The following is an 18,671-nucleotide window of genomic DNA, read 5'->3' as shown; positions in this document are numbered from 1 at the left end:
GGATGAAGATGTTCACATCCTGGACAGAGAGGAACGATGGTTTGAGAGAGGAGTAAAGGAGGCCATCTTTGTGAAAAGAAATCGTCCATCATTAAACAGGGGTGGAGGCCTCCGGGTTCAACTGTCCCCCTCTTACAATGCTGTGATTGCTAGTATCACTCAGCCCTCTGTGAGTAGTAAACAGCCATCAGTGTGCTAATGACCCATTGTTAGGCTGATGGTCCTTCTTGAGCATGTGATCAGCTGGTTTTGGTTGTCAGCAGCAAACTGGTTGATCCACTCTAAGAAGGTGCTATTTAAGAGACTGAGCTGAAAACAACACCTCAGACTGAGGAAGTCTCTTGGATGAGAGAAGAAACGTTTCTAGAATTTTTTTTTTGCTTTGTTTTGCTTTTGTTTTTTTGAATGTCCAGAGGACCAGAATGAACTTTTTTGGATTTTTCTACCTGGATTATTGAGCATGCATCAGGATGATCTGAGTAATGATTACACTTCATGATCAAAAAGTGTGCAGACGAAGATAAGGTTTTAATCTATCGTTGATAAAAGTTCTGATTCTCGTGCAGCTTTGGCCTCCATTAAACTGACTGATAATGATACTGATACTGGGGTCAATGACAAGTTGTTTCCAAGAAACTAGACCTAAAGGAATATGACTTTTTATTCATTCAAATTTATCAATCTGTGCGATCCTGTTGCAGTAAAGAAAGCTTTCCCAGCTCAGCAAAATGTTAATATAATTGAAATAATCTTTATTGTCCCTCAGTGGGGACATTAAGATGTACCAGCAGCAGTGACAGTAAATCAAACAATGCAGAGTCACACAAAGGTAAAAAATATAAAAGCAGCCCATGAATGAGGCTGTACAGTAAGGACATATTTACAGCACAAGAACAATAAAATACTGTGCAGTTATTAAAATAGCATATCCAGATTCAAGACGTGAACTGAGTAGGATCATTTAAAGAATGTACAACATGTGCATGTGTTTGCATGTAGAAGAAAACAGCACACTGTGTCCAAGAAATACAAGTACAGGTCCTTCTCAAAAAATTAGCATATTGTGATAAAGGTCATTATTTTCCATAATGTAATGATAAAAATGAAACTTTCATATATTTCAGATTCATTGCACACCAACTGAAATATTTCAGGTCTTTAATTGTTTTAATACTGATGATTATGGCATACAGCTCATGAAAACCCAAAATGCCTGTCCCAAAAAATTAGCATATTTCATCCCACCAATGAAAGACAAGTGTTTTTAATACAAAAAAATGCCAACCTTCAAATAATCTTGTTCAATTATGCACTCAATACTTGGTCGGGAATCCTTTTGCACGAATGACTGCTTCAATGCGGCGTGGCATGGAGGCAATCAGCCTGTGGCACTGCTGAGGTGTTATGGAGGCCCAGGATGCTTCGATAGCGGCCTTAAGCTCATCCAGAGTGTTGGGTCTTGCGTCTCTCAACTTTCTCTTCACAATATCCCACAGGTTCTCTACGGGGTTCAGGTCAGGAGAGTTGGCAGGCCAATTGAGCACAGTAATACCATGGTCAGTAAACCATTTACCAGTGGTTTTGGCACTGTGAGCAGGTGCCAGGTCGTGCTGAAAAATGAAATCTTCATCTCCATAAAGCTTTTCAGCAGATGGAAGCATGAAGTGCTCCAAAATCTCCTGATAGCTGCATTGATAAAACGCTTGATAAAACACAGTGGACCAACACCAGCAGATGACATGACACCCCAGTGACTGTGGAAACTTGACACTGGACCTCAAGCAATGTGAATTATGTGTCTCCTCTCTTCCTCCAGACTCTGGGACCTTGATTTCCAAAGGAAATGCAAAATTTACTGTAATCAGAGAACATAACTTTGGACCACTCAGCAGCAGTCCCAGGTGAGATGCTTCTGCTGCTGTTTCTGGTTCAAAAGTGTCTTGACCTGGGGAATGCGGCACCTGTAGCCCATTTCCTGCACACACCTGTGCACGGTGGCTCTGGATGTTTCTACTCCAGACTCAGTCCACTGCTTCCGCAGGTCCCCCAAGGTCTGGAATCGGCCCTTCTCCACAATCCTCCTCAGGGTCCGGTCACCTCTTCTCGTTGTGCAGCGTTTTCTGCCACACTTTTCCCTTCCCACAGACTTCCCACTGAGGTGCCTTGATACAGCACTCTGGGAACAGCCTGTTCGTTCAGCAATTTCATTCTGTCTTACCCTCTTGCTTGAGGGTGTCAATGATGGCCTTCTGGACAGCAGTCAGGTCGGCAGTCTTACCCATGATTGCGGTTTTGAGTAATGAACAAGGCTGGGAGTTTTTAAAAGCCTCAGGAATCTTTTGCAGGTGTTTAGAGTTACGTCGTTGATTCAGATGGTTAGGTTAATAGCTTGTTTAGAGAACCTTTTCATGATATGCTAATTTTTTGGGACAGGCATTTTGGGTTTTCATGAGCTGTATGCCATAATCATCAGTATTAAAACAATTAAAGACCTGAAATATTTCAGTTGGTGTGCAATGAATCTGAAATATATGAAAGTTTCATTTTTATCATTACATTATGGAAAATAATTACCTTTATCACAATATGCTAATATTTTGAGAAGGACCTGTAGTGTGCACGTGACAGCAGGGATGTAAACACTTATTAAGTTTGTTGTGATTGTTCCAATCACTTATCAGCTGCTGGGAGGAAGGACCTGTGATAACACTCCTTTGGGCACCTCAGATGCAGCGGTCTGTCCCTGAAGGAGATCTCCATTTCTGTAACAGCTTCATGCAGGAGGTGGGAGACATTCTTCAATGAGTTCTTCTGTCTCCCACCACCTGCACCAGGTCCAGGGGGCATCCTAAGACAGAGCTGGCCTTCATGATAAGCTTATCTAACTGCTTCCTCTCAGCTGTAGAGAAGCTGCTGCTCCAGCAGACTACACCACAGAAGATGGCTGATTGGAGACCACTTCTGTGGTGGAAGTGGTCTCCGGCTACAAGTACTTGGGTGTGCACCTGAATGACAACCTCAGCTGGGGCAACAACACTACTAGCCTGATCAAGAAAGCTCATCAGAGACTCTACTTCCTCAAGGGGCTTGAAATGAGTCTCTGAGAGGCTGTGTCTTTCCAGCTAGAGCAGGGGTGTCAAACCCACTTACAAAAGGGGGCTGAAATTAAAACCTTTTTCAAACTAAGGGCCAATTTCGGAATCTACATTAACTCAAGTCAGATACTCAACATCTTTTCTTGGTTCCAGGTTCCTCAACAAGAGTTTGATTGGTCTCATTTGATGTTCCCTGCTGCACTTTTGACATCATAATCAAAGATTACTGAAAAAAATTAAAGTGAAAAAAGTATTTTACATTTAACATATCTTCTTGGGGGCCAGAAAAGATGTCAACGAGGACCACATGTGGCCCCTGGGCCTTGAGTTTGACACAAGTGCACTAGAATGACTGCAATCGGTCATATGACTATCACACACCGGCACGTCGATTGGCTCCGAAGGGGGAAAAAAATCTGTCAGAGTAGGCAGCCCCAGACACAAGTCGGCTGTAAAATCGCTGCCCGCCATCTGTTATTGAGAAGGAAGTGTCTGGGCCCCTCTATGTCAGGGTACTCTTGAGCATCCTCAGACCTCTGAAAGGTTCTTCAGCTGAACCTCCAGGCCTCTCTCCTGTCTGTTTTCTTGAGCCTCCTAGGATCTCACTCAGAGGGGTGGTCTTCTACTGCGCCATATGGGTTTGCCCTTTAAACCAGACGTAAAAGTTGTTCAGCTCATCTGGGAGCGAGGCATCCCTGTCACTGGCAGGTAGTGTTCTGTAGTCAGTGATGACATGATGCCCTACCGCATGCACCACATGTCCCCGCTGTACTGGAGGGGGCTGTGAATGTTCTGGCCATGCACCCACTTTGCTTCACCGGTTGCCTGGGACAGTTTGGCCCTCACTGTTCTCAGGGCCACTTTGTCGCCCTTCTGTGTATGCATTAACCACCTGCAGAGGTGTGTGCATTGCCCTCAGTAGTGCTCGGAGCACACCTCTGCAGTTATCCACAGATTTGAGGACAACTGACCTGAGAGTGGCAAGAATAAAATCTTCAACAAAAAGGACAAAAGGAACATGTGTGTATGTATCTATTGTGGTCTCAGTGAAAATTTCAATGTTTTACAAGAAAAACAGTTTGAAAACAAGGCCTGCTATTCTGTTAGCTGAACTTCTGCTTCTCCTCTGCAGTTCAAATGTGCATTTCTACTGTTTTAAACAACAGAGAGGTGCTTTGATTATGTGAGCTCATGCAGATGAATCTCCCTCCTGAGCTGCCATTAGGGTCTTCGTTTGCATTACTTGCAGATATGTTTTGTTCACCTGCATGAAGGTGTGAATGAAAGTGAACCTGACTGGGTATCAAGCTTTAATGCTACATTATACATTGGGTATAACCTGAGAACTTCTCTGTTTAAAGTTAGTCTATTTTTATCTAAATGGCTTCCAGCCCGTCTTTAAGGGACAAAACATTTCTCTGACGAAAACCCTAATGACCCTCAGGAGGAAGAGTTCAGCTCACGTAAATGGAGCTCCTCACTGTATTTCCAAAGCTTTTTTAAATAGAAGAAAAAAAACCTCCAGGAATGAGAACTGAAATGTCTTTAGCCAACAGAAAATACTTTGATGAATATGGAAGCATTAGGAGTTCTGCTGTTGTTACCTCTGCAACTGGGCGATCTCCTGGCTGATATCATCCAGTTCCTTGATGCCAGTGAACTCTCCTGAACCCATGGAACTAGAGCTGTCCTGCAGAGAGACAGAGGACAATAAGAGAAGTGTAGGAAAGCTAGGTCAAATAAAAAAAAAACTTCAATCTCTTTAGGGAAGGAGATTTTACATCAACGGACATAATGAACAAATTGTACAAACATGTTGCAGTTAAATCTTTAGATAAGATAAGAGAGTTTAATCACCCTTCGAACTTCTGACAAAGCTGCCATCTCTGATCCAACTGGAGTCATAAATCCTGAGATAGTCTGCAGCAAAATACACACAAAAGAGTTTATTACAAATAAAAAGGGACAACAAAAGCAACAACAGAAACATCCCATGAATAAGTTTCAATTATTTCATACAGGTTCATCCCACACAGAGTTAAACAGCTCAAGTGTTTATTTCTGTTATTTTAATAAAAGCAACAACTGAAACCCTAAAATATTTCTCAGATTTTTAATCCTGAAATGATGGGCTAAAGTTTGTCCACGTCCTGCTTAGGGCTTGGAACTGCAGCAATAACTGCATCAAAGAGGCTTTCAGCCCATGGACCTGCTCAGATGTTCTGGAAGTCCAGGTTGCTGGTGTCTCTCCTCACAGTAATTATCTGTAGGGTTCAGGTCAGACCAGTTCTCTGACCTATCAGACCCAATGATACCACGTTAGAAAACGGGACATATTTAAATAAGAAAACCACAAGTTCTGAAATGGTAAACAGGCTGCATGAAGGGTGGGGTCTCTGTCAGTACTGGGACAGACAGGAGTTTAGTATTTAGTATACTTTAGTATTTCTTGTTTGTTTGTTCTTTGATGTTTTTAGCGAGTCAAATCGGTTCTTCTCAACCTAAACATTTCATTGTACTGTTACTGTCAATTAGTTAATTTAATTAATGAATTAACCTTGTGTTAACCTTGCATATGACAAATAAACACAACTTCAACTTGAGTTCATGTGTCCTGCAAGGAGGGCTCAGATGGTCTCTCCCTATGTGCTGGAAGGTCCTACAGCAGGATGCAGTGCAGGCACCAGATCACACAGTGATGCAGGTTGTAAAGTGCAAACCTGTGGCCTAAAGCTACCTTTTATAAACTGATCAGCTCTTATTGTTTACAACTGAATGACACATTTGACTTTATTCAAGAAACAGACATTGACAACAAGATGACGGTAGCTCGGTCAAGGTGGGCAGCACTCTCTTTGGTTACACCACCAGGCGGCTGTGGCTGAGTGGTTAGAGCAGTCGTCCTCCAATGCGAGAGTTGGGGGTTCGAATCCACCAGCAGTCACATGTCGAAGTGTCCCTGGGCAAGACACTGAACCCCTCATAGCCTCTGATATGTGTCCCATCGATGTATAAATGTGATAAAGCTCTGATTAGTCTCTTTAGAATGATTTGTTCAATTAGCTTTGTAGTGATCTAGTAGAGTGCTGTATGAATGGGTAAATGAGGACACAGATTGTAATGTAAAGTGCTTTGAGTATCTTGAAATAAGATAGAAAGGCGCTATATAAGTACAGTCCATTTACCATTTACACACTCTCTGCAAACCGATCATGTGGAGCAGCAGACCTGCTGTCGCTCAGTTACCCGTGCTTCAGTAGCTCTGAACTGATCTGCTGTCCTTGAACAGCAGCTTTGTGCTGACCTTCAGACTGATGGCATATTAGCACTTTTTGACATTGCTCTTATACAAAAGAAAATTATAGCAAATGGCACACGTGTAGACGGAGAACCTTAGTCCACGCCTTTGTGACTTTAGCCCAGGTAAGATGGTTCTGATGAGTGACTGGTTCAGGAATGTCACAACACAAGGACTGGGTGAGTGGTGGTCCACATCATGGATCCATCTGTGTGTAGTGCACTGACTCCAGCCACAGTCCATGCCTCTGGTTTTATGTATTACTTTGATTTAATGAGAAACAAAACTTTGGGTTTTCATTAGCTGTAAGAATAAATAACCTAAATTAACAGAAATAAATGTTTGAAATGTTTCCCTCTGTGTGAAATGAATCCATGTATGAGTTTTGAATTGAAATATATGAACTTTCCAAATATATTCTGAATTTTTTTTTTATGTAACTGCAGGTGCATTGAAGTTGTTTGTTGTCATGTTATGATTAAAGCAATAAAACGCCATGTATAAACCTAAAGTACAAATATTTTACTCTGCTACATGTCAGCTCACAAGGTACAACCTAAATTGTATTTAGTAGATGAAGATGATTGTGTGTGGGTGCGGGTGTGTGTGTACAGAGTAGGGAGGACATGTGATACCTACTGGTACTGGAGTGCCTCTCTCAGAGGGAGGGATCATGTCAGCGGTCAGCGTCTGCGGAGGATCGATGCCTTTACTCACTTTCTGTTGAATGAGATGCATGGCGAGGGCAAACTGCTCCTTGCTTAGTTTGCCCATCTGTCTGGTGTCTGCCAAAGCCCTGCAGGTCAGAAGAACACATACTCAGGTGGTCTCTGGTTGACCCACTATGAGAAGGTGCTATTTATAAGACTGAGCTTGTTGTGGCTCTTGGGACTGATGAAGTCTTTTGGATGAAAGACAAAACGTTTCAACAAAAAGAAACCGTCCAGAGGACCTGACTTTACTTTGTGGGATTTTTCTACCTGGATAACTGAGCATGAATCAGGATAATTATTAAATTGTTTTGGCTAAAGAAGTTAGCTTTAGGTGGTATAATCCATTAGGACTAAAACATGAGCCTCATTATGTTCTTACCATATATGTGCCAGAATGTTCTGAGAAAGTCCAGACTGCATGAAGATATCTTTCACTTCCTGTCCACTCACAAACCCATCAAGGTCGGCGTCCATCTTCAGGAAGATGTCATCGTATCGCCCACGTTCTGACACCGAGACCACCCAGTTTAACGTATACTAAAACACAGAGAGATACGTGTTTGTTCTGAAATCTTCTGGTTTTATGGCTGACAGATGGGAGTGAATGACGTACTGTATGAAGGTAATTAAATTTCCACCATTTTGGTCCCGAACATTAATAAAAGGAAGCTGCATGTTTTACTGAAGATGACATTCTCTGATGGGCTTTAACTTCTGACTGTCATTAACAGAAAACATGCTGGATCTGAAGAGACGTGCTGATGTAAGTGGTGAGGCATATTGCATCATTTCCTGTTTGCTTTGCTGGTAGCTGGCTGAGTTGTTCGCTCACCGAACCTTGCTAGAGTTTGAATGATTTATAGACTGACACAATTTCATAAACTAGTACACAAGCATGTTTTGTACTGTAGCATCTAATACTGCATTGTGCTTGAATGCTTGGTGTGTTTTGGGGTATGCTAGCTCTAGCTAGTGTTAGCTTAGCAAGGTTTCTGGTTCTCCCAGCTTCCTCTGTTGTCACTTGCTCTGTGTGTCAGATGATTCCTGCCTATTTTAGCGATAAAGGTGCGTGTAATAAATGTAGTATTATAGTAACTTTTGAGGCGAGGATGTTTGAATTGGAACCTTGGCTCTGATTTGTTGAAAAGCCATTAGCTAGCCATGTCCTCTTACATAGCACAGAGGCACAGTGAGTAGAACCCGTTAGCAGTCCTCCAGCAGATCCCAAGCAGTCAGGACCCCAGGCCAGCTGGGTGACAGATCGGAATAAGCACGGTGCTAAGGCTAAGCCCCCAGTTCACCTGCTGTTAACATTTCTGACTAATTTTTCCTCACTCAGCGACACACCCACTAAGCAGACGCTGGTAACTGGCAGCTCCATAGTCCAAAATGTGGCACTAGGGACTTCAGCGACCACAGTCAAATGCATTCCAGGGGCCACAGCAGGCGACATCGAATCCCACCTGAAACTGATGACTAAGGCTAAGGGTAAGGGTAAGATTGTTATTCACATCAGTGGTATTGACAGCCCATTACACAAACTGGAGGTCACCAAAGTTAATGTTGCTTAGATGTGTAACTTTGATAAACCAGTGTCAGACAGGTAGTTTTCTCCAGTTCTCTCCCCAACCTCACCATTTCAGTTCAGCTTATTTATATAGTTCCAGCACAATGTCAGTACTGGTAAGTGTTGCGTTCAATGACAGAATGATGTGTTTACTGACCACAGAACACATATCACAGCTGAGTGTGTGTTACCTGTCCCGACTTCAGTGTGTGTTTGGGCGACAGGCTGCCGGTGCTGTTGAGTGACGTCATGCTGCCGTGGGATGGTGTAGAGCGCAGGGAGTCTTTGGGTGGTGGGGGGCTGGCTGGTAGTCCAGGAAGTGTGCCTGTTACCAAGCAGAGACTCTTCTTCCTCTTAGATGGAGGGATGAGAGCAGAGGGGAGGAGGGCAGGAACAGGCTCCTTCTCCAGGGCCCGGTACACCAGGTGCATGGCCTAAATGAAAGCTACTTATTACTAAAAACCACTTAAAGCTGTCAACCCTCTGTCAAATGATATCATGAAGCTCTCTTGTTGTAGCTGCTGACTTTATCATTCTGTTGGTAGTTTCTTCTCTAGGTGTATTGCAATCAAACTACTTCTGCAGGTTTTGTGCTATTTCAGCCACTCATGCACAATAACCTCTACCAAGAATCGTACAGTTAATGAGGTTCTTGTGGAGCGCAAACCGACAGCTGAGCAGTGAAAAACAAACTTTTGCAGATTGGTGCTAAACCATTTAAAATTGTATACATTCTTTAGAATGCACTTTTTTTCAATTAAGAGACTTGTGTTTCCATACAACCTCACAAAGATGAAGTCTTGAAGAGATCTCCGACTAGACGGACCAATAGACATTCTTTGATAGACAATTGTCTCAGTTATACAAACAGGGCTGTAAAAATAATGTAGGCTGTTAAGTTTTGTACATTTTTAAAAATTTATGTCACAGCTGTCTTCCGTGTTGTTTACATTGCAATGCATTCTGGGGAAAAAATGAGGTGACTCTGGTGTGAGCTCCATCCAGATTGAATGTTAATTTTGGACGGTGTCTGACATCCAGTCATTTAATTTGAACTGGAGCGTGTTGACAGAGAGGAGAAAATGATGAAGACTGAATGATGAAGAGAAGAGCTGCTGTTCGTGCTGCTGATGAGAGAGCTTCTGCTGCACAGAGCTCCTCTTTCTATCACAAGTTGACCACCACAAACATCAGATCAGAATGTGTTCTCATTGTGTGAATGCTATTTAGCTACTGATTTCCAACTAGCTTTTTTTTTCCCTACTTGCAGCTTTCTTCACACTAGTGTAGCTTCTATTTTTGTTAAGTACAGTGTTTTTGCACATTTTAGCTTTATTTAAACTATTTTAAAACTTTTTAAGCATTTTAGGGAATATTTTTTGCTTTCAAATTTTTTAGCAATTGATGTATTTCAAGTAAACTAGCTTTTTAAGCAGCTTTCAGCAAAATCATTCAGCAATCAGCATTCACACTGCATTTTCACAGGAAATGTAATTTCTCTAGTTTATATTAGATTACCGTAGTTACACATTAGATAATAATAAAAACTTAAAGGGACTTTACTGTCACTTTACACATCCATCCATGCATCTATTCATCCATGCATTCTTCGATCCATCCATCCAACCATCCATCCATACGTACATCCATCCATCTATACAGCTGGCCGTCATCCATTCATCCTTCCATCTATGCATTAATCCATCCATCCATCCATGCATCATCCATTCTTCCACCTATACTTCCATCCATCCATCCATCCATAATTCCATCTAACCTTCCATCCATATATCCATCCATCCATCCATGCAGAAAACAAAAGAATAAAAGAGTATAACTCACAACTGCAAATTCATCTCTGTCCAGATGTCCATCTTTGTCGATGTCACTCAGATCCCAGACCTATGAACAGAAACAAACAGGAAGTGTCTACAGAAAGCATGTTTTCTTTGACTTGTTAAGAACAGCTACAAACTCATGACGCTACACTTCAGTCAAGGATTACACATTCAGGGTTTACGGTAAAGCCTGTAGCACACTTGTTAAGAGGCCCAGAGACAGAAACCTGAAAAGTGCTCCTACTCATGTGAGATGAATGTGACCCAGACCACAGATGGAGAGATAGAAAAGGCTGACCTTCGTCATTTAACAAAACTTTAGTTTTCAAGGATAGAACCTGAGTTGTGGCTCCTGAATCTTGCCAAGTTCTTCCTTTAAATTTATTCAGCCGCTTGTGTCTGTGTGGCACCTGAAAACACAAAAGCTGAACACAGAATTCTGGACTCTCTCCCGTCAACTAAAAGTCTCAGGAGAGGTGTGTGAGAAGCTACGGCCAGTCTCCCTGGAGGTGTTTGCTCCGACGAGAGCCCTCAGGATCCGCAGGTCTTCTCTTGGCTAAGACAGTGATAAACTGCAGTTTTAGGTTAAAGTCCTAATTGTCTGGTTAGCCTGCTTGACTTTCAAGGTTTTTTGATACTTGCTAGCAGTCTGGACCAGATCAAGAGATAACATAGGAGGCCTCCCAGAAATGTCTGGATCAACAACAGCTACTTGTCAATTTGGATCTGGTGGTAAATATGGGTCAAAGTGGTCCAGACCACAGATGGAGAGATAGAAAAGGCTGGCCTTCGTCATTTAACAAAACTTTAGTTTTCAAGGATAGAAAACTAAAGTTTTCTATCCCTGCCTTATTAACAACAGTAATGTTGTCTTCCCTCCTCATAGCAGAGCTTCTACATTTCTACAAAGGGTTTCAAATATTTGGTGGGTTCACATGTTGTCAGAGTTAAAAATCTGCATCTGTAAAAAAAACACCCTGTGTCCATGTGAACAAGAAACCAAAAGTGAAGGAAATACCTTCCCAAGGATGTCCAGAGGCAGTTTGGAGTTGATGAGAACCGGTCTGACCTTCTCTCCTGACAGCAGACCGTTCACTGGAGCCAGACTTTCAAAAATCCCATCAAACTTATTTTTCTCCTCAGGCTTCAAAGGTAAAGACATAAAGTTTAAATTAAATAACAAAGCTTGTAATTAGATCAAAACGCAACTTCCTAAACTGGAGGATCACTAACACATAGTTCTAATTCACATGGACAGTATGTTGTTGAAGTAAATGGAGTATCTAACAGGGTTGTGACTGTTGGAAACTAGCTGGTGAAAAATATTCTCAAGGGAGTCTCCAAAATGTTGTTTGTGGTGGTTCTTGATTTCCACTTGTTAGTTGTATAGGCTCAGAGTCTCGTTTCTTAAATTTTGAACATTTAAATACTTTGTGGACCAATTATTTTCTTAAAACAGTTGCAGAACAGAAACTTGTCTCAGTAACAATATTTTGACACTTGCAAGAGAGCTCTCTGATACAAAATAAGTCCAAGTCCAACAACCACGATGAGAAATAAATATTTTAATAAATAGCTCAAATCTGTTTACATTCATTTCTAAAGTGTACTCCAACAGATTACATCATACATGTGTTGGTAGCTGCCATGGTGGGTACAAAACGGATCAAGGTGGGTTTGATATGAGAGGAAGAAGGCAACAAAAGAACATGCATGGCCAAGAACACAGGATTTCCAAGCTGTGCACACAAAAATAGGTCATGATTTTACAAAACTGGCTGCACAACTCACTGGTTGCATACACTCAGAATTCAGTGGGACTGAGATGTAAAAGTCTCCAACAGATGTAGCCTAATGGGCCATGGGAGTGTCTCATTGTGGTTTTAGTAAGAAGGCTCCCCAAGTCGCTGCTGCCTTCCAACTTAAGTTGGTGTCACAACTTCTTCCATCCATCCATCCATCCATCCATCCATCCATCCATCCATCCATCATCTTGTTCTAGAGTCAGGTCTTGGGGGCAGCAGCTTGAGCAGAGAAGTCCAAACATGTCTTTCCAAAGCCACCTCTTCTAGCTCTTCTGAGAGGACTCAGGTGTTTCTTGGAGTTCTTCCCTGGTGTCTCCTCCCAACTGAGCATGCTCAGAACACCTCCCTAGGAAGACGTCCAGGTGACAGCCTGCCAAGTTCCCTGAAGCCCCTCAACTGGATCCTCTGGATATGGAGAAGCAGCAGCTCTAATCAAAGTCTCTCCTGGATAGCTGAACTTCTCGCCCTATCACTAAGGGAGAGTGTCCCAAGGCCCCCACTTTCTGCTGCTGTTCATGGCACCATGCACCTGACTTGTATGGCCCCTCCAGCAGGTGATGGGCCCACAGGAAGCTGTTCCAGTGGTACCAAGTCCAATTTAATCAAACCTGAATGAATACAGTTGCTCATGTGCCCTAAGCGTCCTCCTGTATGCCATAAATCCTTATATAATTAAATCTGAGGCCCTCTATGAGATCAAACACTGTGCCCAGTAATGTCCACAGGTGAACTAAGAGTTGAGTGAGGACTTCCTCGACTCCCTTATCCCAATGTTCTCTGTTGTCAGTCCTTTCCTCTCATCTCTCCATTTGCTTTACGACTCCTTCCCTATTTTCAGGCGTTTCAGCACTATGTCAAACTTTGCTTTGAACAGATGATATTGTCCACTGACACAAAACCTCAGCCTCTCCAAAGTGATAGTATGATAGTATCCGAGATGATACTTGTCCATAAATAAAATGATGGGGGCTCATCACCCAACCATTTTGTCATTATTGTATGCCACCATGAAGAGACAATGTCCTATGTCCTTGTGTCCTTTAACAAAGCAGGTATAAGACCCAATAGACGCATTAATGCATCGAGCTTAGCTGCTGTCCTATCACTCCACTGACCTTGATACACCCTGCCGGCCAAAACTGCTGAATCATTTCACATTCCCAGAAGCAGTGAACTGTAGTTTATTTGAGTTATTCATTCAATCGTGCTTATCTGCTCACACAGACTGTTCATGCTGCTGTTGTTCAGCGTATTGTTTTTGTACCATTAGTGCTTAGTGTATCCTTAGTTTAACATATTTCTTAGTTCATATCTTAGATCTTATTACTGTTTTTCTTTACAATTTATACTTTTGTTGGATGTAACTAGGACCCTGTGTACACAGTTTTGCTCCATCACATGTACCACATGTGATGAGAAGGACAATAAAGAACCTTGACTTGTGTAACAGCTTGGAGACCTCTATTGTGTATTTGCTGTACATGTATGAAGATACTGTATAAGCTTTATGTAAGATATTATGTTGCATCTCCTTATTGAACACATTTAAAATTTATGAGACAAGACTTCAAGTCTCTGTGAGACCTCCCAGCCCCAACCCCTGAACATTTCCAAACATTTTGGGTCCCTCATACATGCTGATCCCAACAAGTCTCCAACAGTAACAACCAAGTCAGATACGGGCTTTAGTATTTGGATCAGTGGTGCCCAGTCCTGCAAGTTTTAGAGATTCCTCTGCTTCAACGCACCTGATCTGAATGAAAGAGTGATTAAAAGACATGAAGAACTTAAAGGCCTTCTGAAGAGCAGGGAAACCTCTAAAACATGGAGGGTGGTGGCTCTGGAGGTTCAGGACTGGACACCACTGTGTTTGAGTGTGTGCTTGAGTGTTTGAACACACCTTGACGGCCCAGTGGGAGTCACCTGAGCCATGGGCCATGGCGCTCAGAGATGGGCTGCTGGTGTCATTCTGAAATCAAACATGATCTATTCACAAACTTTTACATTATATGGAAGAGCATATATGCTTAAAACAACTACTTGTGGGTTTCAGTGAGCTGGCTACAGCAGCAGCTGCTGCATCTTTAGTTTTCTCCTCGTTAACACACAGTTCCCAAATGACATCACACGTCCAACACCTGGGCTCTTCTCCTCTGTCCCAGCACAATAAACTAACCCTAACCCAACTGTCCACTTCAATGAACGTGGCTGAAAGATAAATAATGGTTGTGTATTGTTGGATTAAAGGTGTTCAGACGAAGCAGAGAAATCAAGAAAGCCAAGTTTTCATTATATTCTGAAACTGAGTAAGCAGGAAGACGAACAAACTTTACAACTCATCATTGAGCGCCAACGAGTTTGACTCGCCAACATCAATTACGGAGAAACCATCTGAAACTGAATGAGCTTACGCTTAATACTTTGCTGGAGGTAAAGGAGTTTTAAATTAATTTATAAATCTACAATCTTGTCAAATTTCTGCTGATGTGGTTGCAAACAACACATGATTTATGAGACAGCGGTTAGAGTTTTTTTTATTATTACATCCTTCACCACACCCCTAGTGCTTCAGTTAAACGTACCCAAAGATTTTAAATCACATAATTCCTGCAGGTGGTTTTCTTGTGAATTAAATCATTCACAATTTTAAAGTAACAACCAGAAGCAAGTCCAACTCTCAGCACATTATACCTTACCGTTTGCCTTGTCTAGATCAGTCCCAACAACAGAGATTATTTTCTTCATACCTTTTTTTAATGTGTCTTTAAAAGGTCCTTCAGCACTTGAAGAAGCCACAGTTGACAAAAATTTAGAAAAAAAAAAAAGTCAGAATAAAAACCTCTCCTCCATGCTGTGCAGTTATCGTTTTCTGGTAAGACTAGTTTCCAGTACTTGTGTTTTAGTATATTGTTCTATTAATACAGTGTTTCTCCAACTGTTATCAAGTGCACCGCCCTGTCAACAGAACCAAGTGCCCTGATGACCGAAATGTTGTTCACCCACTGCTTCCCCACCCACCCCCGTCGACAACTGCTGGCACTTAAGTAGCACTAAGCCAGCATGCAACACAACACAGACATGTCCCCATATCCACCATCCCTGCCCCCTCAACAAAAACCCCCAAAGAGAAGAGCATCCTGCCAAGGCAAGTGACCTAGAGGAAACACTAATATTATTCTGAGATGTCTGCTCTCTTCATTTTACAGTGTTTCTCCTGCTTGTGCAGCTTCCAGTTGCATATAGTATGTTTATGTTGAGCTTTTATATCCCGGTAATCATATTTTAACCATCAGCTGCTGCTAGGCTCAAGACCTTCAGAACCAACAGTGTATATTGTAAATACTGTAAATGGAAATTACACAGTTGCTTTTTTTTTTTTTAAGATGGCCTCCCTTCTCCCCTTACAGCCATCCTCTCCACACCATTATTATGAAATATTTATTCTAGTGATTATCTAGTGTAGTTTTTTTTTTTTTTTTTTTTTTTTTTTTTTCAGTTGCTTTGACCAATCAGATGTTGAGTTTGTGACACCGGGGCCTTCCAGCAGGCATTAGACAGCATAAGCATTTTCACACCGTTTGAGTGGATGTCAGAGAGCGGACTGGACGGGGCTAGGAAACTGCACTTGTAATGACCTGCACAAGCTAAATGTTGAGCGAACATTCCCAGCCGACAGCAAATAAAAACTTATGCCAGAAACACGACAGAACAGACTCGACTTTCAGCGTTAACTTCCATAGTGACAGACAATAACATTGTTGAAACAGAACCGCCATGATGAGCTGTAGGACAGAGGAACTGGGATGTAGTTTGTGTACAGATAATCAAAACTTTTGGTGAGTAAAATGCATTTTATTCAAATGTTTATATCTTTGTCAATTTATTACATCCATATTGATGCTTTTGGTAAATCTGTATAAAGTGCAGCTGTGGCTGCAGCTGAAGAAAACTTATAGAATTGTTTTAATTGGGTTTCTTGCTTCAATAATGTCATTCATTCTGGCTGCATAAGGCACCTGTCTGTGATGCGGCACCAAATTATGCTGTATTGTTGTGTATTGATGATTTCTGTGGTCACAGCATCATAATGACAGGATTAAATTCACACTAGGACTAAGCCCCTCCATTTGCAACTGGGTACTAGACTTCTTAACAAACAGACCACAGTTAGTGAGGATCCACAACTTCTCCTCCTCCACCATAACCCTCATCACTGGCTCTCCTCAGGGATGTGTGTTGAGCCCTCTCCTATTTACTCTGCTCATGTATGATTGTGCAGCTACCCATCCAGGGCTGTCACATTGTAAAGTTTGCTGATGATACAGTGGTGGTGGGATGCATCACAAACAATGATGAGTCCAGCTACAGGCAGGAGGTGGAACACCTGGAGAGCTGGTGCAGAGAGAATAACCTTCACATAAATGTGAAGAAGACAAAGGAGATGACTGTGGACTTCAGAAGGAACAAACACACCTACACCCCCCTGAACATAAAAAGATCTGCAGTGGAAGTGGTTTCCAGCTACAAGTACTTGGGTGTACACATGAATGACAACCTCAGCTGGGGCAACAACACCACCAGCCTGATCAAGAAAGCTCATCAGAGACTCTACTTCCTCAGGCAGCTGAGACGAGCTGGTCTGGGAAGCTCAGTCCTCACCTCCTTCTACAGGTGTGCAGTGGAGAGCATCCTGTGTTCCAGCATCAACGTATGGCATGGAGGCTGCACAGCTGCAGAAAGAAAAGCTTTGCAGAGAGTGGTGAGGGCTGCACAGAAGACTGTTGGAGTCAGCCTCCCCACCATCATAGACATCTACACCTCTAGATGCAAGAAAAGGGCCGCCTGCATCATGAAGGGCCTCACTCACCCAGCACACACACTTTTTGCCCCCCTCCCCTCAGGAAGGAGGTTGAGGAACATTAAGTGTAGAACCATTAGACTGAGGAACAGCTTCTACCCTGAGGCTGTTAAGACTAATGAATCTCTAACCAGAATAATCACTGTGAAAAAAATCACATCATGTTGCTGCTGATCTGTTTCAATGTTGCTGCTGATCTGTTTCATGTTGATGTGTTCATGCTCATTTGCTCACGCAGACTCATGCTCGTGTTTGTGCTGCTGTTCGACGTATTGTTTTTATGCTATTAGTGCTTAGTTTATTTTTAGTTTATGTTTTTCTTAGTTCATATCTTAGATGTTATCATTGTTTTTATTTTACATTTTATTGTTGGATGTAACTGGGACCCTGTGTACATAATTTCGCTCCACCACATGTACTACATGAGGTGCAAATGACAATAAAGAAACTCTGACTCTGAAAAGGTGGATAAATTCAGGCAGGACGCCACTGAAGGCCTAGGAGTAAAATGCACAGCCCACCACTGGTCTTTGGTTAGAGCTTGCTGTCCAATCCTGATTACCTCTTCCAGCTGATTGCAATGTTTCTATTAGTGTCTTCTGAACAACTGTTCTTGAAGTTTCTTATTCAAAATGTGTTAAAATACTCCCAAACAATATCAACTGATTTCATGACTGCACAGGCAAAAAATGACTGCTTGAAGTTCTTGAAGCTACAGATCATCTGAGGTCAATGTCCTTGTTTTAAAGACCTTTAAGGAGCAGACTGTTTGTGATGAATGAAGTATGGAAAAAATAACTTTAAAAATGATTCACACTCACAAACTTTGGAGGAGGGACTGTGAGATTCAGGTTGGACAAACTGACTTCATGACCGCTCTGGGCACAGGCCACCAACCGAAGAGCAACATAAAACCCCTGCAGAAAACAACACTTTATTGCAACCTTTCTCATAATACAATCTATCTGCCAAAGCATTTATTATCATGTAAAAAGGACATGTCCAGATTTGTTTCTACAAGCTACTGATCATTATGTCTGTTGATGAAAGGACAGCATTAAGATAACAAAGTTCTTCTTTATTTTAAAGTTCACAGCTTGAGAAAAAGAAATAAAAAGACACTGAACAGTTCCTCCACTGATAACTTCCTTACCTGTTTATCCAGAAAGCCTTTTCCATCAGGGTCAGCCAAATCCCAGATCTGAAGCACAAAACACACAAAAACGTTAAAAATAAGAAGAAATCAAATGCAGTTCTTGGAGGAAAGCATATCACCTGCCACTTCTCATGTCAGAGTTTTAAACTAAGATCATCTCATGTTAACAAATGACAGAGTTCCAGCTTTTTTGGTCAAACCGTTACAATAAATTTAATGCTTGATCACAAGTGATGTTGGCAGATGTGTGAGCTCACAAAGTATGTGCTATGTACGACTCGGCTACTACCACATCATATTTAAACTCTGTAACTTTAAAACTGACAGAGTTATAACCTATA

At 42.0% G+C, this 18,671-nt stretch overlaps 1 protein-coding gene across 1 annotated transcript in view; it reads right to left on the bottom strand.

Annotated features, from left to right (window-relative positions):
• The window catches only part of eps15l1a (epidermal growth factor receptor pathway substrate 15-like 1a), an 84,969-nt gene that overhangs the window by 48,824 nt on the left and 17,474 nt on the right, over positions 1 to 18,671 (bottom strand). The window contains exons 2-11 of the mRNA XM_037674260.1: positions 18,328 to 18,375; positions 17,996 to 18,091; positions 14,217 to 14,285; positions 11,530 to 11,655; positions 10,516 to 10,575; positions 8,865 to 9,107; positions 7,486 to 7,643; positions 7,033 to 7,189; positions 4,953 to 5,015; positions 4,700 to 4,785 (exon numbers count right to left, since the gene is read on the bottom strand). Coding sequence (XP_037530188.1) covers positions 4,700 to 4,785; positions 4,953 to 5,015; positions 7,033 to 7,189; positions 7,486 to 7,643; positions 8,865 to 9,107; positions 10,516 to 10,575; positions 11,530 to 11,655; positions 14,217 to 14,285; positions 17,996 to 18,091; positions 18,328 to 18,375 — 1,106 coding nt within the window. The remainder of the gene's footprint in view (positions 1 to 4,699; positions 4,786 to 4,952; positions 5,016 to 7,032; positions 7,190 to 7,485; positions 7,644 to 8,864; positions 9,108 to 10,515; positions 10,576 to 11,529; positions 11,656 to 14,216; positions 14,286 to 17,995; positions 18,092 to 18,327; positions 18,376 to 18,671) is intronic.

Source organism: Nematolebias whitei, chromosome 3, assembly GCF_014905685.2.
Source record: "Nematolebias whitei isolate Nwh7 chromosome 3, NemWhi1, whole genome shotgun sequence".
NCBI lineage: Eukaryota > Metazoa > Chordata > Actinopteri > Cyprinodontiformes > Rivulidae > Nematolebias > Nematolebias whitei.
This window is presented reverse-complemented; position numbering and strand designations above follow the sequence as displayed.